We start from the raw sequence: 27,207 nt of genomic DNA on the forward strand, positions 1-27,207 counted from the left end.
ACGGACCAGTACATGCTTGCCCTGAAGCAGGCCTTTGAGGCGGCTCAGAGCAAGGCGTACTGCCAGCAACTCGAGGCAATTGATGTGCCAATGCAGATGGGGTCCCGTCCAAACCCCTGAGACTGCATGCCCGTATTACGTGGCACCCCAGCCGGTGGCAGAAGCATCTGTGAACACCACAGCATGCCGGGACACCTGTTCTAGGGGCACTCCTGCCCGAAGAAACAAGGGGTCCGACCACGGACTGAAGGTTCGGCGGCACTCCTGAGTGATTGGCACCCGGAATGTGCCGCGCTGCCACGCCCATCTCGGGACTCGGCCGTGAAGCCAGTGCTGAAGCGGTCTCATATGAAGCAGACCGAGCGGTGTTACAGCCGCAGCAGCCGCCATATGCCCCAGGAGCCTCTGAAAGAACTTCAGTGGGACCGCTGTCCTGCCATTGAATGTATCCAGGCAGTTCAACACTGACCGAGCACGTTCCTCTGTGAGGCGTGCTATCTGCTCGACCGAATCCAACTCCATACCGAGAAAAGAGATCCTCTGCACCGGGGCGAGTTTGCTCTTTTCCCAGTTGACCTGAAGCCCCAACTGGCTGAGGTGTCTGAGCACCAAATCCCTGTGTTTGCACAACTGATCCCGGGACTGTGCTAGAATGAGCCAGTCGTCGAGATAGTTGAGAATGCGAACACCCCGTTCTCTCATGGGAACAAGGGCTCCCTCCACGACTTTCGTGAAGACGCGGGGAGACAGGGCCAGCCCGAAGGGTAGGACTCTGTACTGATATGCTCGACCTTCGAACGCGAATCTCAGGAATGGCCTGTGTCGCGGAAGAATTGAAACATGGAAGTACGCGTCCTTCAGGTCAATCGCTGCAAACCAATCTCGGGGACGGATGCACTCGAAAATGCGTTTCTGCGTGAGCATTTTGAATGGTAGCTTGTGGAGGCTCCGATTCAAAACTCGCAGGTCCAAGATCGGTCGTAACCCGCCGCTTTTCCTGGGTACAATGAAGTAGGGGCTGTAGAACCCCGACCTCAAATCGGCTGGAGGGACCGGCTCTATCGCGTCCTTCGCCAGTAGGACTGCGATCTCCGCACGCAGGACAGGGGCATCGGCATCTTTCACTGTAGTGAATAGGACGTCCCTGAACTTGGGGGGGAGCCGGGCGAACTGAATCGCAAAGCCGACCCTGATGGTCCGAAGGAGCCAGCGAGACGGACTGGGGAGCGCTAACCCGGCTCGCAGAGACCGTACAAGCAGGACCAAAGGGACCACCGGTGTACCCGCAGCAGGGCAGCGAGGTGGAACACAGGGACACGGCTCGGGGGCTCTCTTTGTGAGGCGGCCCGAAGCGGCGTCACAGTGTGCTAGGCAACACTTACCTGGCTCCACGGATGGACAGAGGGAGCAGTCGAGGCTTTGGCTGCCCGCTGCTCGCTGCTGTCCGCTGGCGACAGAAGAGGGGGATGAGAGTGGTGAGGTTTTTCTCCTCCCACTGCTCTCCAAACCCTCTTCAGACCTGGAAATGGAGGAACTGCTCTTTAAAATTTGGGTACCGCTGCCTCTTGGGTCAGTGGCGGAACAGAAACAAACCCAATAAAGGATTTACCACCTGGCCCTCCTCCAGGGGTGGAAGAGCAGCCCCACCCATCTCTGGGTCGCCCGTCTCAGGGGTGATTCTCACCAACCAGTTAAACAGCTGCAGAGACGGGAGGCGTCATCTCCCCGCAATGGATACAGCAGAGCCTGCTGGGCCGGAGTTTCTTGCAGGGGACGACACCCTTGGCGACGAGCAGACTGAGGGGCGGCCCAAGAGGAACTCAATGGTTTGTCATGGGAAGCTCCCCTATCCGCTACTAACTGAGGAGAACCGCTGGGCTCAGTCCTCGACAGTGTCACCGAAAGGCCACCTCGTAAGATGGGAGCATTGAGAAAGCATTTAGCTTGACAACCTCTCACACCTCACAAGGTAAGCCAGGGGGCACTTCTGGACCACGGAGGTGGACATCGTCTGGCTGAGGGCCTGCGCCGTGACTTTGATCACGGTTAGTCAACAAGCGCAGCTCAACCCCAGCACAGAACTACCCTCCTGCAAAAAGAGTGCCTTGGCCTCACATGCAGGGTGGGTGTGGTCTGTGTACAGCCACCCCATCCAAGAGGGTAGTGAGAGAGGAAAAACTTATGCAGATTGGCACCTTTGGCATTCCATATTTATGGCACCAATATACCCCCATACTGCCAAGTTTTCCATGCACATCTGGAAGACCCAGGAAAGCATGGCTGTAAACTCTGAATCTGAGTCAGCATAAGCACACACCATTACAGTGGGCAACGTCACCCTCATTTCCAGAGCATAACAGCACTCTCTCCGATGCTGCAATCGACGTCTGTCCCTCAGCTGGAGCTCTGAATGAAATGCTAGGTTCCCCTATGAAAAGGACCAGCAATTCAATCCAGAAACTGCACAGCTTGCAATGCGCTAGAGAGGGAGGGGCCCTAGGGGGTTGGTTCCCCGAAGGAACCCCTCAACCTCATGTCACCCAAGCCATATCAGCAAAGTAGACCTCTTCTGGTGCACCAGAGAGGGCGCTACAATGGAGATTACGCAAGGGAACCGCGCATCTAGAGCGCCGAGCGAGCGCTGGGTTGCCGTGACAACCCGCGCTGCAGCCCGGCAGCTCGACGGCACACGACACGCAGAGGAGCGAGAGGTTTGCTCTCGCTGATCTCCACGGTCTCCCAGAGTGTCGGGCAGAGCCGCGGCTGTGCTTTTACACACAAGCGGCAGCTGGCCAACAACAGAGGGGACTCAAGCTTCCCGGAGAAAGAAGAGTCACGACCGGCGTGTCGACGTGATCATGTTCTCATATGAAAACATGAACACCCACGAACATAATTTCAGCACGCGCCCAGACATGCGAAACTGTGATCGTGGCCGTCAGTGAGGACAGGAACGATCGCATCCAGAAACACAAGTAAGATGTCGTCTTTAAAAAGACGCGAATCTACTTGTGTAAGCTCTTTCAGGGACTTTACTCTTTTAGAAGTGCTGAAGCACGCAGGGGAACGGCCACCGCAACACAGACAGGGATTGTGTGCAGCCTGTCATGTGCTTTCTCTCTCTTTGAAGGCGCTCACTCTTACCAGCCGTAAAAACGGCTTTTCAGCGCTCAAAAGCGCACCGTACCGGCCGTGAGAACAGCCTTCTGACGCTGTCAAACAGCTATTTGCTCAAAAACGGCAAACGAAACAGAAAAAGAGAGGACGTCGACCCCGCTGCTGTGCTGTTCGCCCGCACTCGGAAAAAAAGAGAAGTTCAACCAAAAGCTTGACTCGTCTTCTAGCAGACACTCGCTTGTAGAGAACAGGAACAAACACCGTTCGGCTCCGAAGCGAAAAGCTGAAGATGCAACGCACCTGCTGCTCATTATATACCCGCGCTGCGAGGCGAGCAGCTGATGCATATGATTGCATGCCAATGTGCATTGGCTCGTTTAGTTACACTCGAAGTAGATTGGCCTCTCTAGCGAGATTCCTATTCGTCGGTCTGTCCGACGTACGTCGAACGTGACCGACTGAATGGGAACTGACATGATCCATGATATCATGATATTTTTAGTGATATTTGTAAATTGTCTTTCTAAATGTTTTGTTAGCATGTTGCTAATGTACTGTTAAATGTGGTTGAAGTTACCATCGTTTCTTACTGTATTCACGGAGACAAGAGCCGTCGCTATTTTCATTTTTAAACACTTGCAGTCTGTATAATGCATAAACACAACATCGTTCTTTATAAATCTCTCCAACAGTGTAGCATTAGCCGTTAGCCACAGAACATAGCCTCAAACTCATACAGAATCAAACGTAAACATCAAAATAAATACTTTACTCACATAATTCGAAGCATGCATACAGCATGCATGACGAACATCTTGTAAAGATCCATTTGAGGGTTATATTAGCTGTGTGAACTTTGTAAATGCACTGTAATATAGTCGAGAGCTCATGTGGCAGGAAGCAGGCGAATTAAAGGGGCGGCGCTGTCAACATCAGTGTATAGTTAATGATGCCCCAAAATAGGCAGTTAAAAAAATGAATTAAAAAAAAATCTATGGGGTATTTTGAGCTGAAACTTCACAGACACATTCAGGGGACACCTTAGACTTATATTACATCTTGTGAAAAAGAATGAATTTCTTTTTCATTTTCATTTGAACACAAAATATATTTTTGAAGAATATGTGTAACCAAACATTTTTTGGGTGAACTATCTCTTTAACAATTACAAAACTCAACAGCTCTCTGAAGAAGGTAGATGACCATGGTAATCTTGCTGATTAAAGTCAACAACAAATGGCATTTGTGACAGATCTTACTTCCATAATGTGTCATTTTTTGATGCATTCTTTATAGATACAGTGAAACCGGTCACCTAATTGAAATGATTTCTACTTCTGCAACATAGCAGCTGACAGATCAGATACTGATTTAACTATTTTTAATAATATTTTTAATTGTACATATTTTGTAATATTAAAATGGTTATTTGAATTTGAATATAATTTTACGTGGCCTTAAAAGTCATAATGATACAAAAATGATAAAAAGTAATTTTCCTTAAATCTTCAGAGCATTTAAACTGTGAAAAAACAAGTGTATTGCATGACAGAGATTGTATCAGTCACTGAGTATGTATTTTGAATAATGTTTTTTTTTATTTATTTATTTTTTATTCATTTGATTATGTACTTATCCATATGGCTGTGAGTGTGAGTCAGCAGTGCGTTTGAAGAAAGAGCCCACCCACAGTCTCTACTGATTGGCTGAAATTTGTGATTGATTTTTGCATCTGCTGTGGACAGACAAATTGCATCACTAAAATCTTAACGCATCATTTATGCCCTGATTGTCATTGATTTATTATGAATAATGCTATCTTTAGCTTTAGTTTCAAGTTCTAAAACAAAAAGGAAAGTAGAACTAATCACAAGTTGAATTAACTTTCATTTCTGAACATTTATTTGTTAAAATACATATTAATCTAAGGTTCTGTAACCAACCTTTCCATTCAAAGCTTTGGAGTCAATACGATTTTTGTAAGCATTAATACTATTATTCAGTGAGGATGCATTAAATTGATCAAAAGTCACAGTAAAGATTTCTATTTCAAATAAATGCTGTTCTTTTGAACTTTCTATTAATCAAAGTATCCTGAAGAAAAAGGTATCACAATTTACACTGAAATATGAAGCATCACAACTGTTTTCAACATTGATAATAATCAGAAATGTTTCTTGAGCAGTACATCAGTATATTAGAAGGATTTCTGAAGGATCATGTGACACTGGTATAATGATGCTGCAAATTCAGCTTTGCATCACAGGAATGAATTACATTTAAAATATATTCAAATAGAAAACAGTTCTTTTAAATTGTAATAATATTTCACAATATTATTATTATCTATTTATTTTTTTTACTGTATTTTTGATCAAATGCATGCAGCCTTAGCATAAGAAACTACTTTCAAAAATATTAACACCACTGACATAATATATTTCTCTCATGCCATAACACTTCATTCAAACACCTCTGCTGTCACCAATGAGAGAAAGACTCAAGGAAAACAAGCTCATTCCCAACATGCCATGTTTTTACATTTAGACAGGGTAAAAGGTATTTTTAATCTGGTTTAGACTTGAAGGACTTGGCCTTCAGTATGATTGTAGTTGTGATTGTGCACAAACTCTTTTCGTCACCGCATGAGTAAAGAGCAGAGAGGCCTGAGAGGAACAAGTGTGTGTGTGTGTGTGTGTGTGTGTAGTCCATGAATTATTGAGTCTCGCAGAGGAAGAGCGAGGGATGGGAATAGATAAAAATAAATAGCAGGAAGGTCTGTCGTCCCATCTCTGTTGGTGCCTGAATGTTAATGCAGGTTGATTCTGTCTGACGGCAGCCATCTTTAGCAGCAGCTGCCTGAGATCACAGAGCTCCTGCAGATCAGCACATTACTTTCAGTGTTTAGTAGCTCCTCTTAGCGCCTCTTCAGGTTCCCTAATCTGTAAAGTATCTTGATCTTGCCATTCGTGTCTTAAAGCTCTTTGGCTCGGCCCAATGTCGCACAATCAAGGGAATATCGACTGACAGTTTTACTCAACTGACAGTGTCTCACAAGATTGGTTAAGCATTTTTGACTGTACGTCTGCATCTTTACAATTGGTATACTCTGAGAAGCACGTGAAAGTAATGTATGTTCTCATATGATAATTAATTCAGCGAGTGACATCCAGTTAGCATTTTGGAAATAAATATGTTTATTTTTGGCAGGAAAAACAAATAACGAGTCAAGAAGGAGATGCGTGTCACATGGAAAAACACATTGCATTGTGCAGTACTACTTTTGGCAAAGTTTTTTTTTATTTATTTTTTTAGAAAATTTAGTAGTTAAACAAAAAACAAACAAAAAAAATGGCATGATTTATATCGCTTATATACTATATATTGCAGAAATAGTAAAAAGAATATGTTAGTAAGCTATTTTGAATATAGGCAGTGATTATAAATAGACGTATGTGTCATTTCAATCAGTGTTTTTATTGTTATCTCAAACTAAAAATAATTTTTGGTAACTGAAAAAATCTGAAATAAAATAAATAATAGATGAAAAAAATACAAATGAATGTTAATTCAACTCTGCTCTCTGCTAGTGTTAAAGCAACACTGAAGCAGAGTTAAAGTTAATGAGATAATTAAGCAATTAATAAGGCTGTGACTTAAGTCACTTGTGTTTCTCTTTTCTTCACTGAATATGCTTGTTAACAGCAGGTGTTCATCACTAATGCACAATCATCACTTAATTAATTGCTTAATTATCTCATTGACTTTAACTCTGCTTTAGTGCTATTTTAGCAGTTGATTTAACTCTGGAGATTTTGCTGTGTAAAATATAAAATAGAAGCTAATTTAAAATATAGATAAACACTATATACACTGTAAAACTTTGCTTTAAATTTACAGCTAATTTCTAACAGTATTATACTGTATTTTCATAAAACAGTAACATTCTGTATATTTTACAGAATGGCTGTAAATATACAGTAGTTTTCTGTTTTCAGCCCGTTTCACTCGTAATACAGTATAATACTGTAGAAGCATTGCATTATGGGATTGATTTTTTCCCCCCACGCTCATTTCAAATTTCTAGGCCAGGCATACATTTTAGCTTTTCTCCCAATGCTTTAAGTGTTTCACGTCGACTCTTCATGGTTTAATGTTATCATTAAACGATATTTGAGTCAATATAGTGTGCAGTTTTAAGCTTTCGAAGCGTCAGTTTGCCTGAGACGCGGGATGACCGGACGCCGCTGCTGAAGACGGAGATGTTATTTTCCGCCTGATTAATCAAAACGTTTGTGCCCGTGTCGAGAAGACGGAACGATTGTTCGGCTGAGAATACGGTAAGTCACTCTTTTCTGGAGCTTTTCGTTCGTGTTTTTACTTTGTCATGGATTGTTTGATCTTGAAATGTTAAACTTCTCATGAGCAAACAGTTAACGTTGCTCTGTTCTCAGCGCTTCACGCAGTAACACTGATGTTTCATCTTATAGACAAATCTAAGTTATTCTTACAACCTGATTTATTTTTCTCTCGTTTCAGTCTGAATCATCTGATGCAGCTCCATTGTTTACGTAAGTGTTGTGCTTATTTTCACGTATATCAGGTTTATGATAAAGAATTCAGTGAATAAACAATTTTATTTTGTCAATTATTTTAAGCATTATTTTAAGATGCTTCTTTTCTGAAGTGTAACAGGACACATTACTGAGATCATATGCTTAGCTGTGAGTTCTTGTGTTCACAAGAATGCTATGGTGAATGAATGCACAATATTCACTTCTCTCTCTCTTTGCTTTTCTGCTTTTAGGCTTTGACATACATCCTAAACATGGCTCAAGAACCAGAAAGGGGGGAAAATTGCCTTCTGTGAAATATGGTTTTGTTAATGTAAGTATTGCACCTAATTTCACATGTGATGTAATCAGGTTTATGGCAAAGAATGGACTACTTGCACTGAGGCTTGTAACACACTTACATTTTGAAATAATACAACTTGCCTATTTCTGCTTAGTGATCGATGCTGCAGTGTGTGTGAGACCTGATGAATAAGATCAAAACAAACCTTCATTTATTTTTATTAAATATGTTAATCCCTATTTTTCATTGACAATCATTTCACTGTATGTAATTCACTCAATTCTTAGTATTCAAATTCTTAATATTTAAAGTATATTTGTCAGTCCGCTGCCAGTGTGTTACTATTTAAAGGGTTAGTTCACCCAAAAATAACATTTCTGTCATTTACTCACCCTCATGTCGTTCCACACCCATAAGACCTTTGCTCATCTTCAGAACACAAATTAAGATATTTGTGATGCGAGAGCTTTCTGTCACATATCACAGAGACATATGGATTACTTTAACAATTGGGTTTACTACCATTCTTGACCTTGAATGTGTAAGTTGTGCTGCTGCCTATGAAGGAACAGAAAGCTCTCAGATTTCATAAAAAAATATCTCCATGTGTGTTCCAAAGATGAACAAAGGTCTTACGGGTGTGGAACGACACAAGGGCAAGTAATTAACAACAAACAGAAATTAAATTTTTGGGTAAACTAACCCTTAAAGATTAAATATTTAACATTGCTAAATGTCTTGAGGCAGGTACCATTTATTTAACTATTTTAAAAGACTGGGATTAGAGCACCAACACACACAAGCTTGTACTTATCGTTACTTTATTAAATTAATTAAAATGTAAATTCAACAGGTATAAAATATAAGAAAAACAGTAAGAGAAAAACAGTTAATGAGAAGATGAGCACTGGACTGCAGCAGGTTAGTGGTGTAAATTGGTGAGCTGAATGCTTTTACCAGAAACTCCCGAGATGTAGTACGACATACAATGCGGAAGCTGTTGTGCATATAGTCCATTCAATGAATGAACGATTTAATTGAATACAATTATTAGCATTTTTTTTTTGGCAACTTTTCTGAAGTGCTAATTGGATATTTTAACTTACTGCAATCAAATGCTTAGGCATTTGAAATGCTATGGTGCATATATTCACAATATTCATTACTGTTTTCTCTCTCTCCTTTTTTTTCTTCTCTTTTTCTTCTTTTATAGGTACTTTGACATCAACCATGCACGGCCCAAGAAAAAGAGAAAGTGACTTCCAAGACTGGCAACACTGTGCAAAAAAGGAGCAGTACTGAAAAACTTGTAGGCCTACTATTTGTTTTTACTCCACATTTGGAAAAATGTTAAAAGTAAATAATATTGCTGTATTGTTCATTGATAACTGTTGATTGCATTTAAAATGTTGACCTTTCAACGTTGCAATTTTCTTCTTTTTAAAAATAAACGTTTTAAAACTCAGAGTATGTTGCTTTCCATTTCCTTTGCCATAACATAACAAAAGTATATTTTTAATGATTTAATGACATATATAAGTACAGTATGAAAAGCTGTATACATGCAGTTAATAGCTGTAGATAAACAGTATAATACTGTAAAAGTACATAATATTACAGCAGGATACTGTATTTGGTAATTACAGTACTATACTGTAAATGTTGTTTACAGAAGTAGTACTGTAAAAATACAGTAAGTGGCTGGCAACCCAGCTGCCAGTATTTTACTGTAAATTTACAGCGAAAAGTTTTACAGTGTAAGTATATAAATAATACTAAAATAACACTGAATTCAACACTGAAAAGGATCATAATTAGAACTGCATAATTATATGTTTGTTTGTGCTATATTTTATTATTAGTGTATGACATTGTTAGCTATACTGTGCTTTTGTGATCACTATTTGTTCACTATTTTGCACAAGCCGCTGCTAATGTAGCCCATTTCCCTCACTTATACGGTTGGATTTTTCCAAAAGACGGCTCACTAGAGTTAGAACAGAGCTGATGTGTTTTCAATCAATGATCTCGGAATTGAAGCAGATGTTGGTTGAGTCTGAAGCTTTACCTCTGCGTTCACAGCAGCTTAAATCAACCAGCTGTGAAATTCAAAGGCAGATTCAGTTTAAAATTACCGCATAGATTAATTAGCATGAAGGCAAGGTGAGTGTAACGCTCACTGATCACTGCTGCTGTGGAAAGTGAAGTTTGCAGAATTGTGGGTGGAAACAAAGTGTGAATTTCGCAGAAGACGCGTGGAAACAGGTGTTTGTGTTCCACGGTTGGGCTTCTCAATCTGAAAATGACAGTCTTAAAAGCCAAGTTAATTAATTTTGAGCATTCCGGTAGCGCAGACAGCAGAGCCTGCCGTCAGAAGGTCATGAGTCCCAGGAAATGTATGAACTGATCAGTGTGTGCATTTTATTTATAATTATGTTATTCTATAGAAACCAATGGCAATTCTGAGAATATGCATGCTTTCAGGATCCAAAATGTACTTTTTGTCCAACGTGATCTTTATTTTACGTAAAGTGTGGTTCAACCATAAGTACTTTTACTTATGTTTTCACACACAAAAATGTACAATATTGATGTATTAATAGCACTACAACATAAAATACTTAAATAGAGATAAAACATAAATTATTTAAGTATCCAAGTGTGAATGTGTATGAATTAGTAATAAAATCATGACATTAATGTTTTGATTCTGTTGTACTGTCATATCAATACATGGTTTTAGTCGCATTTATTAAATGCAGTTTACTCATCTACTTAATATGAAATAACACTTCTGTTCGTGACTTTGCTGCATATTTCAGAGGATTACAGAATGCTAATCAAGACTACACTTAAAACCTTAAAAGAAATAACATTTCTGTAATTGTTAAACCATTTTGAAATAGGTTGTTTGCTGTGAGACACAAAAGGCGTTTTCTCCTAGTATGCAGCGACTGACAATACAACCATAAGATACACCAAAACACAACATAAATTCATAAATCACATCAATTTTATTTGTTCGCTGTACTGCAAATCTTTAGAATCCATATGTTTGCAAGGAAGTGATCCAAGTTCAGCCCTATCCGGCTTTATCTTCATTCTCAGCAGCGACTGTCACAATCTTAGCCCGCGCTCGTTATGATTTATTTTTGAAAGTTGCGCCCTCGGGAAGCGTTACGACATGGTTTACAACACTGATATCAAACGCTCATTGGCTTTCACCTGCTTCGTCACAAATTGCGGCATGCCGTGTTTGAGTATATTGACATATTTTCATAGATTAATAACTTTAAGGTGCTGTATTCGTAGTGTTGTTGAACACTGTTGATATTTGAAATCAACCCAAACAAACCCACCCCTCTCTTCATTGCTTCGCCTCCAAAACTCACTCTCCAATCCTAAACACCCTGCTCCGAGTCGGTCTCGAACCCCAATCGCTGCCGGCATGCGAGGCGAGTGCACTATCAATGATGCTAAACACCGCATTCTCTAGCGGTCGTCAGTGTGCAGTGTTTAACAGCAAAACTCTCACTATCTGGCCGCTGTTACACACGCAATGCGATGGGAAGGCAACTCATCATCATTTGAACAAGTACTCTTTTGACATTTTCGCAATAAATACATTATTGTGATTACGCTTGTTTGTCTGTAATTCTTTAATTTATAACGTTAGGTTTAGGGGTAAGTGTTGAATTAGCAGCTCAAAATATTGTTTTAATGCTATATTGTTACTAAAATTGTCAATCAATACTGTAATAATACGTAATAATGCTATGTTTAAATGCTGCCAATACTTCCTCATCATCGTGGAGAGCGAAGTTCATGGCTGAATAGCAACGACAGACGGCACGGGAGTGCAAGCGCTTGTGGAAAGGAGGAGAAAGCGGCGCGGCCACGCTTTCCACACGTTATTAGACGCGACATGGACGGGACCCTAAAACACATCAAAACTCCACAAAGTACAAAAAGCGCATCAATAAGAACACTAGTTTGAACAGCACACACAGCAGGGCATTTGACTTTTATCACATTTTTGACATTGCTTGCAATCGTGATGCAACGGTCCGGTCTATGGGACATAGATTAAGCCTTTAAATAAAAGGTTTATTGAGCACATTTCAATAGCCCACTTAAAGTGTTTATTACAAATAAATTACTACATGCTGAAAATGAATAAATGTAAATGAACAAAATTTTGCACTGCATTTACAATCCTGTGAAAACACCCTCAGCACCCCCACTTCAAGCGCCCCTGGTTTTTGCAGACTGTCTTAGACTGTTTGACACTACTATTTCTGTAAATGGTTATGATTATTTAAGTCTGAAATAAATAATTAATAATTATTTAATAATTAATTCCCATAATATTTTTCCTTCAGAAGTAATGTTGGTAGTTAGACGTTCATGAATTTATTCATATTTATTCATTCTACCATGGTGAATAAACGAAGGTAATGGCTACGCACGACCAATCTGAAAATTCTGTGCGACTGCCACTGGGAGCGAAATGTGACAATCATGCATTGAAAAGGTGGCTTTGGTGGCTTTTTTTTTTTTTTTTAGCTTACTGTGTCCTAACTAGATTTGACAAGCTACAAGATGACAAAATCAATCATAAATCACAGCCAATCATAACAGCGTGTGGGCAGGCTCTGTTCGCAGCTAAACATGAAAACCAAACAAAATTAAACTAAACGAAATTAAACCATAAAACATTATTCAAAATACATACTCAGTGACAATCTTTGTCATGAAAAACACTTGTTTGAGCTTTGCTTAATATTAAAATGGTTTGAGCTTGAATATCATTTTGCATGACTTTAATAGCCATGAGAGCAACAATGGATAATTTACCTCAGAGTTTGAAAAGAAAGAAAAGGAAACAAGAATGTTCAAACTGTAAGTAATAAATGATTTTCTTTGTGCCTTTTTGTCCTTGTTCCCTCACTATGACCTGAACTAAGCTCTGCAAAATCCCAGAAATATAGAAACCATTTCAAAAATAGAATTCTTTGTCATGACACGGCTGGTTAGGACAGTCTTTGAAGTGGTCATTTTGTATCCAAAGCTCTTGAAATTTACATTTTCCTGGCATGCTTGCCTTAGTTTATAGGTACGGGTGAATGCATTTGACTTAAGTTGACGAGTGGGAAGGAAATAAAATGCAGCTGAAAAATAGCTTAACCATAACAATACGCAAAACATGTGAATAATGCGATAGCCTTTTTTGATAAATGGAAACAAAAATTTAAAGTGACAAACAAAAAATCCCTGATATTCCATGACTTGATAAAAAAAAATGAATTCCCTGACTTTCATTGTCTGGAATAGACCTTTTAAAAATCCATGATATTCCAGAAATTACATGACCTGTAAGAACCCTGACTTTTGGTCTTTAATTTGAGTTTTCTGAGTCTGAGCTTGCACAAAGGGTCTTTAAAGTTTGGCTTAATATATTATGTTTAGGGTTGGTCAATTTTAATTAATTGCATGGTTTGCTGATTAAGTAAATGAATAACATTCAGGGTGCAAAATGAAAAGTAGCCGATCACCAAATGCAAAAATTGCATGATGATTGCAAGATGATTTCAGTTATACATTCCAAGTCAACATTTTAAATTTTCATTTAAGTTAAAACTGAAATAAAACTTAATAAAAGCTACAAGAAAAAAAAATAAAATAAAAAATAAAATAACAGAGGCACATGACACAATTACTTAGACTTAAAGCAAAAACTTAAAATATAAATATAAAATGTATTACAGTATAGAAATTATACTAAAAATACCAAATTAATCCATTAAATCCTAAATGTTGCGACGGCTTACCTATTTACTCACTGAAGTTCAATTTTATTGCCATTTGTTTCCTTCGATTGTTAATTTTGGAGCCTGTGTAATATTAATACACACAATGTCCGAATTCAATGTCTTTGTTCTCTGAGTGTCTGATCAAGTCGTCTGCGAGTGACGACAAACTACATGCAGGACTAGAGAAAATAACGTCAAAGCAGACCTCTTTAACTCCATAGAAACTTTAATAACGGCAGTGATTATTCATGCTGCATAATGTCCTCAGAGTGATACAAGCCTCAGGACGGTGAGAGTTTTTCTTCACCCAAGTAAAACCTATTTTTAAACAGACGGCTGACTGCGAGGAGAAACACAGGGGATCATTCATCCTGACAAACACGGACATCATTAAAAAAACACCCACTGCTCTCCTCCTCCTGCTCTCCATACTGACTGCATCAAAGAGGAAGTTTCTCACTCACGCTTTATCTTTCAATTTCTAATTTTTCTTTGTCTTCTGGTAATAATAATAATAAGTAATGATTAGCTTTTCCAAACCATTGGCAGCCACTGTCTGATTATCATGTCTAAACTGGTCTAGAGCAGACACGTCATGACGTACAATGCAGTCCAGATACGTCAAACTAGTTTGATTTTCAGCCTCAGGTGGCACTTATATGAACTGTTTAAATTCTAAAAATACACAAACTCCAACAGCTCTAATCTGATTGGCTGGCTTTTACACATTTTATTCAAGGTAAAGTTTTTATCTGTCCAACTGGATGCAATATAAAAGTTACCATACTAATACAATGTGCATTTCTAAGGAAGAGAAATGTACTGTATTTGACAACGCTTGTGAGATTCATGGCATTGAGTCTTTGAAAGATATTCAAAGGCACTTAGCGTCAAGTTTTCAAGGATATGCTGCTAAGTTAGCAGCGCATATGCTTGAGAACACCTGGATTTTCATTCAATTCTGTACACTATAGATTAAAAAGCAAACAGCGATGACCTTTTTTTGTGGCCGGAGCCTACCTAATGGCAGAAAATGAAGCTCTGCAGTAGCAGTCTAAGGAAGCCACGGAATGAAAGAATAAACAAGGTAAATTCAAGTTTATATCTCACAATTCAGACTTTTTTTCTTCACAATTCTGAGTTTGTATCTCACATTTCTGAGAAGAAAAATCAGAATTGCAAGATATAAACTCGTTATTCTGATGCGAGTTGCAAGTATATCCCGCAATTCAGACTTTTTCCCCTCAGAATTGTGATATGAACTCACAATTGCAAGTTATAAAGTCGAAATTGGGAGATATAAACACAATTGCGAGAAAAAAGTCAGAATTGTGATATAAAAAATGTTGTATGTTTAAATGTTAGGGCTAATACAATATGTTCCCATACTGAACTGCATATGTGGATATTATGCAGACCTATTGTTTACATAAAATTCATGCTTTATTAAATATACTAATTGTCACAGGTTTCATCAGGCCAGCCTGTGGCTTTCAACCATAAACATCTGCATTTAGCTTCAAAGGGTGTCTTCAGCTTCTTATTTGCATTCCGATTTTGACATCCAAAGGCACAAAAAGACATTTTCTTGTCTTATTCTGTGTATTTTGCCCATTTTCCTTCACTTTTTACTACTGTTTTTTTTTTTTCCTGCCACCATGTGCGTGAAGCTGCAAGAGATGTAACTGTTAGGTCTGCTCTCAAATGGTCTACTGAAATCAACTATAAAGGTGATGATACACGGGGCAACTTTTTGAGCAATGTTGCCGGGCAATGTTGCCGAGCAACGTTGCTTGGGCACTTTCCCATTGAGAATGAGCAACAAATTTATATCTGGATACGTTAGATCGGTTGTGGGCAATTTTTTGAGATCCTCCAATCAGAATGTTAGCAGCCGATCACGTGACCGGTTCGGAGATTTCAGAAAAAATTCAAACAAGATGGCGGCCTCTCAGCGGCAGTGGAGCGGAGAAAAGGAGTGTGAACTTTTATCTTTTTACGCTAGTAAGTTGTCATGCGTCAACCCAAAACGGAATTTACCTCATATAATGCTTAAAATACCAACAACTGTCCGAAAGTAATGTGTGTATGCTGTAATGAAGCTATTGAATGATTTCAGTTAAATACTAAAATGACGGGATTTTTCAACGTCTGTAGTAGCGTAGGCTGTAGGGCGTTTGACATTTGAATAGCTTTTGATGCGATCGACGCGGGTTCGAATCCGCCTTTTGCCGAACTCGCTCTTCTCCCTTTTCCTGTCACAAATCAGATCGAAAGGAATTTATTTTTAATAAAAATGAAGAAAATATTTGAAAAGTTGAAATAAAGTAACAAGTGTTTATAATAAAGTATTTATTGAGTTGGCAATAGATTTGCTCCTCTCTGATTGGTTGCTACCAACTGTCTGTTTCCCTAATTAGTTGCCCTGTGTCTCATCAGGTTGCCCGTTGACGGCAACATTGCCCAGCAACATTGCTCAAAAAGTTGCCCCGTGTATCATCACCTTAAGAGTTAGTCAAGTCTCTTATGCATGTGTTCAACCATTCTTACATTAACTGTCACATTCAAATCCATTCACAGTGACAATTCATGTACAGTTGTGGCCAGAATTATTAGACCCCTTCATAAATATGATCAAAGATGACTCTAAAAATAAATCTGCATTGTCTATCCTTTTGATCTTTAATTTATAAAATTAGAAAAAATCTAACCTTTCATAGAAGGAAAAGAATTGAAAGAGGGGGGGAAATAACATTGTGGCGACCAGGGCGGGCGAGAGCCGTGAGGGAACGGCGCGAGGCCGGTGGCGCGAGTGTTAATGAGCTTCACCTGGGAGGCGCACCGGCCTTGAGTCCCTCACGGAGGAGCTCCGGGAGCATAAAAGCGGGAGCGACTACCGTGGAGGACGAGAGAGGACCAGGCCTGGACTTTATTTTATGTTTTATTAGGAAAGTAATGCCACGGACGTCTGCCGGCCACTCCTCCGTGAGGGACTCAAGGCCGGTGCGCCTCCCAGGTGAAGCTCATTAACACTCGCGCCACCGGCCTCGCGCCGTTCCCTCACGGCTCTCGCCCGCCCTGGTCGCCGCAAACATTATGAAATAAATGTTTTTCTCCAAAACATGTTGCCCACAATTATTAGCACCCTTTTATGCAATACTTTTTGCAACCTCCTTTTGCCAAGATAACAGCTCCGAGTCTTCTTCTATGACGCCTGATAAGTTTGGAGAACACCTGAGAAGAGATCAGAGACCATTCCTTCATACAGTATCACTCCAGATCCTTCAGATTCCCAGCATGTTGGTGCTTCTTCTCTTCAGTTCACTCCACTCATTTTCTTTAGGGTTCAGGTCAGGGGACTGGGATGGTCATGGCAGAAGCTTCATTTCGTGCTCAGTGACACATTTTTGTGATGGTTTTGATGTTTGTTTTGGATCATTGTCCCAACGGATGATCTAACCACAGCCCATTATAAGATTTCTAGCAGAAGCGTCAGGTTTTGATTTTTTATCTGTTGGTATTTGATAGAATCCATGATACCATGTATCTGAACAAGATGTCCAGGACCTGCAGCAGAAAAATAGGCCCACAACATTAAAGATCCAGCAGTATATTTAACCGTGGGCATGGGGCACTTTTTATCCATGTGTGCACCAAACCCATCTGGTGGGTTTGCTGCCAAAAAGCTCTTATTTTAGATTCATCTGACCGTAGAAGCCGGTCCCGTTTGAAGTTCCAGTCTTGTCTGACAACTGAATATGCTGGAGATTGTTTCTGGATGAGAGCAGAGGATTTTTCTTGAAACCCTCCTGAACAACTTGTGGTGATGTAGGTGCTGTTTGATAATTTTTTTTAGGCTTTCTGAGATTCAAGACTCAACTAATCTCTGCAATTCTCCAGCTGTGATCCTTGGAGAGTCTTTGTCCATTTAAAAATTACTCCTTACCACACATTAGAATGATTTAGACTAGGGCTGGGCTATGTATCGAATGCTTTTGTCACGCGCATTTCTTCAGTAAAGCCGGTTCCCTGATTACTGCTAAATCGCCATCACCTGCTTTCAAATGGAGCGGCATTTAATAGGCCGAGCCGTAGATCACTGATAAGACACGAAATATCGCGTTCAATATCGATATGTATCGCCGTCGATATTGAACGCGATACTGCGTGTCTTATCAGTGATCTACGGCTCTGTCTATTAAATGCCGCTTCATTTGAAAGCAGGTGATGGCGATTTATCGGTAATCAGGGAACCGGCTTTACTGAAGAAATGCGCGTGACAAAAGCATTCGATACATCGCCCAGCCCTAATTTAGACACACGTCCTCTTCCAGGCAGATTTGTAATATGTTTAGTTGATTGGAACTTCTTAATTATTGCCCTGATAGTGGAAATGGGGATTTTCAATGTTTTAGGTATTTTCTTTACAGCCACGTTCTATTTTGTGAAGCTCAACAATCTTTTTCTGCACATCAGAACTATATTCTTTGTTTTTTTCTCATTGTGATGAATGATTAAGGGAATTTGGCCTTTGTGTTTCCTCATGTTTATACTCCTGTGTAACAGGAAGTCCTGGCTGGACAATTTCATGTTCATGATCCCGGTGAGCTAAAAAATGTTTAAATATGAATGTGAATCTACTTCAGAGATATTTTACTCATAAAAAATTCTAGGGGTGCTAATAATTGTGGGCAACGTGTTTTGGAGAAAAACATTTATTTCTTAATGTTATTTTCCCCCACTTTCAATTCTTTTCCTTCAATGAAACGTTAGATTTTTGCTAATTTTATAAATTAAGATCAAAAGGATAAACAATGCAGATTTATTTTTAGAGTCATCTTTGATCACATTTATGAAGGGGTCTAATAATTCTGGCCACAACTGTAAGAATGGCCTTACGAACAAATTACACAGAAAACGTTCTGTTCGTGCTCACGAATGAGATTAATGATGGAGGAAGAACTAGTCACTGCACCGAGCCGTTTTGCTCCTTTTTTGGCCATGCTTTTCCGGGTCAGACTTCTACATTGGGTTGTTTTTTCCACAGTTTTGTATTTTTCACTATTTTGCAAATAAGAGAACCTAAGTGGCTTCCTTCACTAACAAGAAAAAAAAAAAATGTCTGAGTGCTCCTTTAAGTAGCCATGTAATAAGCAGGGTAATGTACAGTCAGGTAGTCATTATCACAAGATAAACACTTACAAATTGATCAGGACTCCAATATGAAGCAAAGATTTTGTTCATTGCTCCTGTTCTGTGCTCTCTTTCTTCTCACATAACAGAATAATTTCAACTCAAATCAATATTTCATGTCCCTTTATTTATTTATCTGGCAAGTAGCTGTGTAATGAGCTTTGCACCAGGGTCTCGATCACCCAGTCAGGGTTTATTTTGTGATAATGACTGGCTAACTGTACAGTACATCCATTACGGTTCTGTTTTGTTTTATTTGATATTGCTGTATGACACACACAGTACCTTGTTGAGGCTCCGGGCGGCACTATCTTTTCCCCCAGGGGTGAGATTCCGGAGTTGGACGTCCAGCAGGTCGATGAGGTGACCCATGGCCCTTACGGTGTAGGTGATGTCCCCAGCGTGCATGTGGCCCTTTGTCTGTTCGGAAAGCTCACGGGAGATTATGGCCGCAGGCTCACCCGCTCGGATCTACAACAAACACACACACACACACACACACACACACACACACACACACACACACACACACACACACACACACACACACACACACACACACACACACACACACACACATACTGTGAACACTAAATCAAAACTCATCACACAAAACTGGAGTAAATGTGTGTTCATAAAGTGTGTGTGAGAGAGAGAGAGAGAGAGAGAGAGAGAGAGAGAGAGAGAGATTGTTTGCTGCTCAATATGTGTCTGCCTGTCACCATAGAAGAGAAAACACTCAATCTGCCCTGATCTGATGTTTCCAGCACATGTAGATTATATTAAACCGTATTACTCTGTTATATTACTTAGATGTCCATTTTGCTTCTGTGAATATGTCTAATCCCTCATCTTTTTTTTTTTCTTTCTCTTTTCGAGTTTATATATTCAGATACATTAGTAATTCATTTTGCACTACATGCTTAATACTTTTATATATTATTATTACAATTATTCTTCTTTTTTTTTTTTTTTTTTTTTCCCTGTTAATACATATATGCACTATTTGTGAGCAGCCCAGCTGCAATTGCTTTGGCAATACAAATGTATAATTTTTCTCATGCCAATAAAGCACACTTGAATTAAATTGAATTGAATTGAGAGAGAGAGAGGAATTGTGCAGACAGTCATACTTTTCAAGGGAATTAACTTACACATTTCTTAGTTACAGCTGTCTTTAGGGCTTTTCACACTTGAAATAGTTAACCATGTGTCACTGTAAACACCGGGTAAACGGAATCCTGGATTATCATCATGCTTAACGTTTCACACTGTTCATCATTTACCCGGGGTTAACAATTAATCATGGGTATTCGTAAGCTGACGTTTCACATTGTACATTCCTAAACCCTGGGTTACCATTCCTATTTGCGGTGTCAGTGTCATTGATTGGATAAACGCAGCACGCAACCTGTTGACATAGCTCTAGCATTGTGCATCGACTGTACTAACGAGTTTATACTGAATGGACATTTCAGACTATAAAAGGTAAGAATGAAACGGTCTCTTTGTCACTTAAATTGTTTTCTGTCAGTATTTGACATTTTTCCTCTCAAACACCAAATTTACTGTTTATATAAGCATGTGAATATGATTCACGCTATTGGTTAGCCATTGCTAAGCAACTAGTCATAACATTCTAACAAAGTGTTGTTTCACACTGCAGAAATTTGGCACCACAATGTGGGTTAACACCACAAATGCTGGAGCAGGGTTTCAAAACCCCGGGTAAAAAGCATTGTTAACTCCACTTCTAAATTACAACTGTGAAATGTTCCTTTACCCAGGTTAAAAGCGGTGTTTAGAACGGCGATAACCCGGGGTTAAGCACAGTGTGAAAAGCCCTTTTGTGTATTAAGCTGAGAATGTGTTTAACACAGGGAAAATTGAAGAGTTTAGTTCCAAAATTATTATTTTTTTTTTTTAAATTGAGTTTCCGCCAAAATCAGTATTGTATCTGGTCAGTATTGAAAAGTCAGTTATTAATTTTGCACAAAATGCAATTTCTGTTGTGTTATTCTGTCATGTTTTCTCCCCTTCTTTCCAAACCGTGACAAACGCCACTCTCTCTTCTCTGCAGAATGCGATATATCCGCTCAACCAATCACAGTGCACCATTCCACACTGTAAACAGTAATGGCGGCACTCTGAATACACCTGGGGTGCTTCTCAATATCCCTCCTCGTTTCCTTGCTTTTCCGTCCTCCTCCAGAAACCGATCGAGCTCAGCCATCTTGAAGGACATCTCAATTCTGGAATTGCACCACGAGGAGGCGAGGAACGAGGAGTGAGGAGGCGACCTGAGGAGTCGGGAGTGAGGATACACAGGTGCATCCTTTGCGGAAGTCTTTCTCGTCGAGAAACCTGACGCACATATACAATCTCCTCCCCCTTCATATCTGTCACAATAATTTAAATGTATGTTTTAATTTTGCTATTTAAATAAACTTTACATCTCACATATTTCAACGGAGCATCTTGCTTTATTAATAATTATTATATTTTTTTTAAATAACCAAACTTCAACAACATATGGGTAGATCCCTCGAGTGCAGCTGATGATGCTTTGAAGTGACACTAAAGGGAGCGAGGATATCATTTCACTTGATTCAATGCCTCCATCCTCGCATCTTTTCCTTGCGTCCTTCTCTCGCATCCTGAACGGGTGGAGCTAAGATGCAAAGAAAGGAAGCTAGGAAAGGAAACAAGGATGCACAAATAAGAATTGAGAAGCATAAGGAGGAGATTTAGAAGATGCCGGCTGTTGCTTGTTCTCACACGACAGCATCAAACTTCTGTCACAGTCCCCAAAACTGAATCATGGACAGTTTTTAAAAGCCATTTTTAATACCAATGTTCTTGGAAAATGTGTTTATTTTAACCATGTGGTGGCGCTAAATACTGTTTAATCGGTAATGACAAACGGAGACATAATTAATTTATAACATTAACAAAATGACTCGTTGAATTCATTTTAGGAGCGACGACTGAATGTATTTTTAGTCAAATGCCTGTATATAAGATTAGTATTTACAAAGTTCAGAGGGTGTCATATGTATGAATCAACTTACTTTGTTGTGTATTTTCAATATGAAAAATAACTTTCATATTGATGGATTAATTGCATTTTGAAAAAAAAAAAAAAAAAAAAAAAAATGTCATGGATTTATTGCATTTTGGGGGGGGAAATAATCAGTTTTTATAATAGACCTTTGAAAATCAAAATCTACATTTGAATGTTTAATGTTTTTATAACCAAAAGATGCTATGTGAAAGTTTGAAACAGAAAATAGTGGTTTTCATCTTGCTGCTTTCTTGGTAAAGAAAACACATTTTTACTCAAATTAATCAAAATGGATTCATAGCGTTTTGGAACCAAACTCTTCAATTACACACAACACTTTTAACTAAGCATTTCACTACAAAAAAAAAAAAAAAAAAAAAAAAAAAGAAGAAGATTGTTTCTTTTCTTTTTTTTTTAATCTGGTTCATTTACACAAACCATCTGAATGAATTGATTCACTAAAATGATTATGCTGCATGAAAATGTAGCTTTCTGACAGTCAGCAAAACTGAAGGTGTTAGAATAGGTGTTAGTGTTCCTGTAGCTCAAAAAACTGTAGAGCGTGACGATAAACAACACCAAGGTCATGGGTCATTTGATTCCCAGTAAATGCATGAGTGATACTATGCATACTTTGAAAATTATTTTGGATAAAAGTGTAGCCATTAGCTTAAAAAGTGTATTTACAGTCAATTTAAACATAAAGATATAGAGATGGCGTTTTAGTGATAAAAACTCACTAAGATAAACACCCTTGCCCTGATATAGCTTTTAAATAATTAAATAAATAAATGAAATTGTTAATAATAATAACAATATGTATTATTATTATCATTAAACTATTTTTGTTTTATTAAACAACATAATTATATTACTTAATAATAATGTAAAATAAAAATAGTATTTATTTATTTTTAATTATATCTCTTACTGGACCATATAAACAGTGACTGCTTTTTAAAGCATTGTATTGGGGGTGAAAATTGTATAGGGGCTAAAATTCAACATGGTTGTATATTTAAATTGAATATTTCAGCTGAAAACATTTCATACAAAATTGCATTATTAATGCAATAATCCATATTAACATTCCAGACAACATTTCCAAAATATTCAGTCTGTTTGGCCCTTTTGGTGCTTCTAGTCTGATGCTGCACCTTTGAGTTAGTAGCATCACTTCAGGTAATTAGTCATTTTCCAATACTGGAGCATATGTGTCAGGTCAATAGGACAAACAGATGCATCAATCTCCATTTTACATTGCACATTCTCTGCAGATAAAATCATCCTTCTGTGTTTCTCTGCTTGAGTTGAGCAAAGATGTAAGAAACAAATGGCTCTCGACTTCCCAGACAGTACAGCTCTGTTCTTTTAAGTCAAGGCAAAAACATCAGCGTAGACGACAGCCATGCACTCTTGTATTGAGTTTAATCAAAACACTCCCCCAGCTAAAGGAAGTGATGTGTTTATTTGCTAATGAGACGCAACTAAAGATGTTGTCTTCTGGGCTGTCTGCTGGCTACACAAACACACACACACACACACACACACACACACACAGAGAGAGAGAGCACTAATTTAACTTTAGTAAAATTTTAGGATTGATTTGAGTGAACAGCACTTTTACATTGTTACAGTTGACATGAACACAAGCAAAAGGTGCTAGGAAAACACAAGAAAACATATTATTTGTAGCTGTCAATATGATGCTAAAGGCTACTAAAGGCCTGCTTTAGCATTCACTTTTTTAAATATATTTAATTTTCATAAAAACAAGAACATAGCTTGAGAAATATAAATGTAAATAAATGTGAATGAGCAGACCTATCATAGTATTTATTAATTATTTTCAAGTTTTAATTTTAATTTTAAAGGTTTACTAATTTTTCTATGTGCTTTTGTCATTTTTATTAGTTTTATTATGTGTGTATATATTTTATATATATATATTTTATATATATATATATATATATATATATATATATATATATATATATATATATATATATATATATATTCAGTGCTCATCGTAAATTAGTACACCCCCTTTGAAAAGTAACATTTTAAACAATATCTCAATGAACACAAAAACAATATCCCAAATGTTGACAAGACTATGTTTAATATAACATCTGTTTAACTTAAAACATGAAAGTAAGGTTAATAATATAACTTAGATTACACAATTTTCAGTTTTACTCAAATCAGGGTGATGCAAAAATGAGTACACCCCCACAACGAAAACTATTACATCTAGTACTTTGTCTTCTAGGCATGGAAAGAACAACTTGGCGACATTTTGCAACATCTATCTCTTTCCATTCTTCAAGAATGACCTCTTTTAGAGACTGAATGCTGGATGGAGAGTGATGCTCAACTTGTCTCTTCAGAATTCCCCATAGGTGTTCGATTTGGTTCAGATCAGGCCCGGATTGGCTAATTGGGAGCACTGGGAGAATTCCTGGTGGGCCGGTCTGTTTTTTTGGCCGCAAGGGCCGGTGTTGTCTTGGCACTGGGTTGAAATATGGATGCTGTAGAAACTGTCGAGGCAGCCAAATGTACTAAGCTGAGACCTGTTTTCTTAAAACCAGTGCCGGATGGGCGTCATGGGCAGTGGCCAAGGGCGGCATCTTGCCGGGGGCGGTACGGGGCACCCGTGCAAGAAAAAAACAAATGCACAATCATGGATGACACCCATGCATGCTATTCCTCTGCAGTGTTTGCTGTATTGTGTCATGGGAAATAGTCAGCTCAGTTTAGCTTTCTACTTCTACATCTTCTACTTTAGATAACTGCAGTGAACTTGCATGCTGAACACCTGCGTTTCTGGATCATGTTTAGATATGGCTTCTTTTTTGACCTATAGAGTTTTAGCCAGCAACGGTGAATGGCACGGTGGATTGTGTTCAAGTATTCCTGAGCCCATGTTGTGATTTCCATTACAGTAGCATTCCTGTATGTGCTGCAGTGCCGTCTAAGGGCCCGAAGATCACGGGCATCCAGTATTGTTTTCCGGCCTTGACCCTTGCACACAGAGATTGTTCCAGATTCTCTGAATCTTTGGATGATATTATGCACTGTAGATGATGATAACTTCAAACTCATTTTTTCTCTGAGAAACTCTTTTCTGATATTGCTCCACTATTTTTCGCCGCAGCATTGGGGGAATCGGTGATCTAAATAAGTTGCAAATTGGTCCTTATATGTACATTTACTTATTGCTACCTGTCCCAACTTTTTTGGAATGTGTAGCTCTCATGAAATCCAAAATGAGCCAATATTTGGCATGACATTTCAAAATGTCTCACTTTCAACATTTGATATGTTATCTATATTCTATTGTGAATATAATATGTTAAGTCAATAAGTTTATGAGATTTGTAAATTATTGCATTCCTTTTTTGGAATCGGGTTTGTACTTTTCAAAGGGGGTGTACTCATTTACACTGAGCACTGTATATATATAAACATGTGATGCGATCTGAAAAAACCCGTCAGATGTCACGATGGAACGTTTTCAGTAAAATAAAAATATAGGTTGAATGTCATTTTTTGTCAAAATTAGGTTTTCATTAAATTACCATTCTATAACATCTTGTCTAACATCTCTGAAAATATCTTGGCAAAATTCGCCTGTTAAGTGCAGAAAAATAGCAATTTATTGTGGCAAGGCTGTCTTTGTCTAACTTTACTGTTTAAGAACACACCCAGCAGAGGTAAAAAAACAAAAAAAACAAAATGGCCATAGCTTTTTCGATCTCTTAACACTGCAAAGACAGTTCACCTATCAAAATAAACCACATAACATGTAGAATGAAGGTGTATTAATGCAAATTTCCCGGCAGTCCTGTATAAACTATGGCACGCAAAGACTTTTTTCTAATACAACATCATCGTGAGAAGGCGGAGCACAAGAGAACAACGGAGCTATAATGAACACATGTTCTAATTATGTGTTTATTAGAGGTTGAATTTAAATCAAATACTGCCATAGGATGTCTACTTCATAAAATGTATGAAAATATGGAAATGGTTTACATCACTCAAATAAAAGGAGGTGCCCTTAAATGGTCAGATATGGAGCTTGGATGTCATCTAGTGAAAAAGTTAGGTACTGTGCCCAAACAAAATCTTACTGAAAGCTCATTTTTTAAATATTTCAACCTAAAATTTGGAACGTTGTCATTTTTGGCTTTTATTTTCTTGCAGTTAAGGAGTAAAACATGCTTTGTAATATATTATTATAAAATATAAACAATTATATTTTTACATTTTCTTAAACTTCTATAACTTTTTCTTTTATTTCACTTTCATAATTTATTTCACTTCTACAATAATCTGACTAATGTCTTCTTTAAAACAAGATCAACCATAGGTCTATATTCCAAAGCATTCTAAAATTACAACCATTTATGTTTGGATAGTGCATTTTCATGTTTATGTGGACAAAGGGGGTGACAGTTATTTAAACTAGTTTTTCTCAAAATTCCATTCCTGAAAATCAGAGCGATCAGCCGACTTCAGATAACCATTACTTTTGTTACAGACAAGCTATGAAAGAAGTAAAAAAGATTTGGAAATGGCTCAAATCCAGCTTTCATATGGTATTGAAACCTGTGATAGATAAAATTTCACCATGTGATGGGTTTTTGAAGATCACATCAGATATATATATATATATACACACACATATTTGTGAAAAAAGTTATGCATCTGGCTGTTAAGTTAAGTTATTATGGAAAAATTATGAAAGAATATAATTGAGTGTGAACTGAATGTAATGTTTTCGGACACGTAATTGCTATTTACAATGAAATGAACGTATTATAGTTTAAATTTATATTAAATGCAGCTAGCAAAACTTTAGAGTGCTTTTTAGAGTAGGACTTTAATACATCTTTATATTTAATTTTATAATTACTTCTATTCTACTTCTACTTCTATTGTCTTTAAAATAGGGTTAAAGTGTACTGCTCCCACTAGCCACTTTGGTGGGTTGAATATAATTTCAGCCTACAGTCAAATGAAAGGTAGCTAAGCTCGTCGAAGCACAAAATTACAATCCGATCACAATTCGTTATCAATTAACTTGCAGTTAGTGAAGGCGGGATAGGCGGAATCGTGCTGAATGACACACAACAGAAGCGCTCTCCTTGCGCCTGA

General features: G+C 38.4%; 1 protein-coding gene across 15 annotated transcripts in view; it reads right to left on the reverse strand.

The window, feature by feature from the left end:
- The window catches only part of LOC137030018 (adhesion G protein-coupled receptor L3-like), a 433,419-nt gene that overhangs the window by 132,917 nt on the left and 273,295 nt on the right, over window positions 1-27,207 (reverse strand). For all 15 annotated transcript variants that reach the window (XM_067399942.1, XM_067399940.1, XM_067399945.1 and 12 more), the window contains one exon: window positions 19,266-19,451. In XM_067399942.1, coding sequence (XP_067256043.1) covers window positions 19,266-19,451 — 186 coding nt within the window. The remainder of the gene's footprint in view (window positions 1-19,265; window positions 19,452-27,207) is intronic.

The sequence above is a fragment of the Chanodichthys erythropterus genome, chromosome 11 (genome assembly GCF_024489055.1).
Source record: "Chanodichthys erythropterus isolate Z2021 chromosome 11, ASM2448905v1, whole genome shotgun sequence".
In the NCBI taxonomy this organism is placed as follows: Eukaryota; Metazoa; Chordata; class Actinopteri; order Cypriniformes; family Xenocyprididae; genus Chanodichthys; species Chanodichthys erythropterus.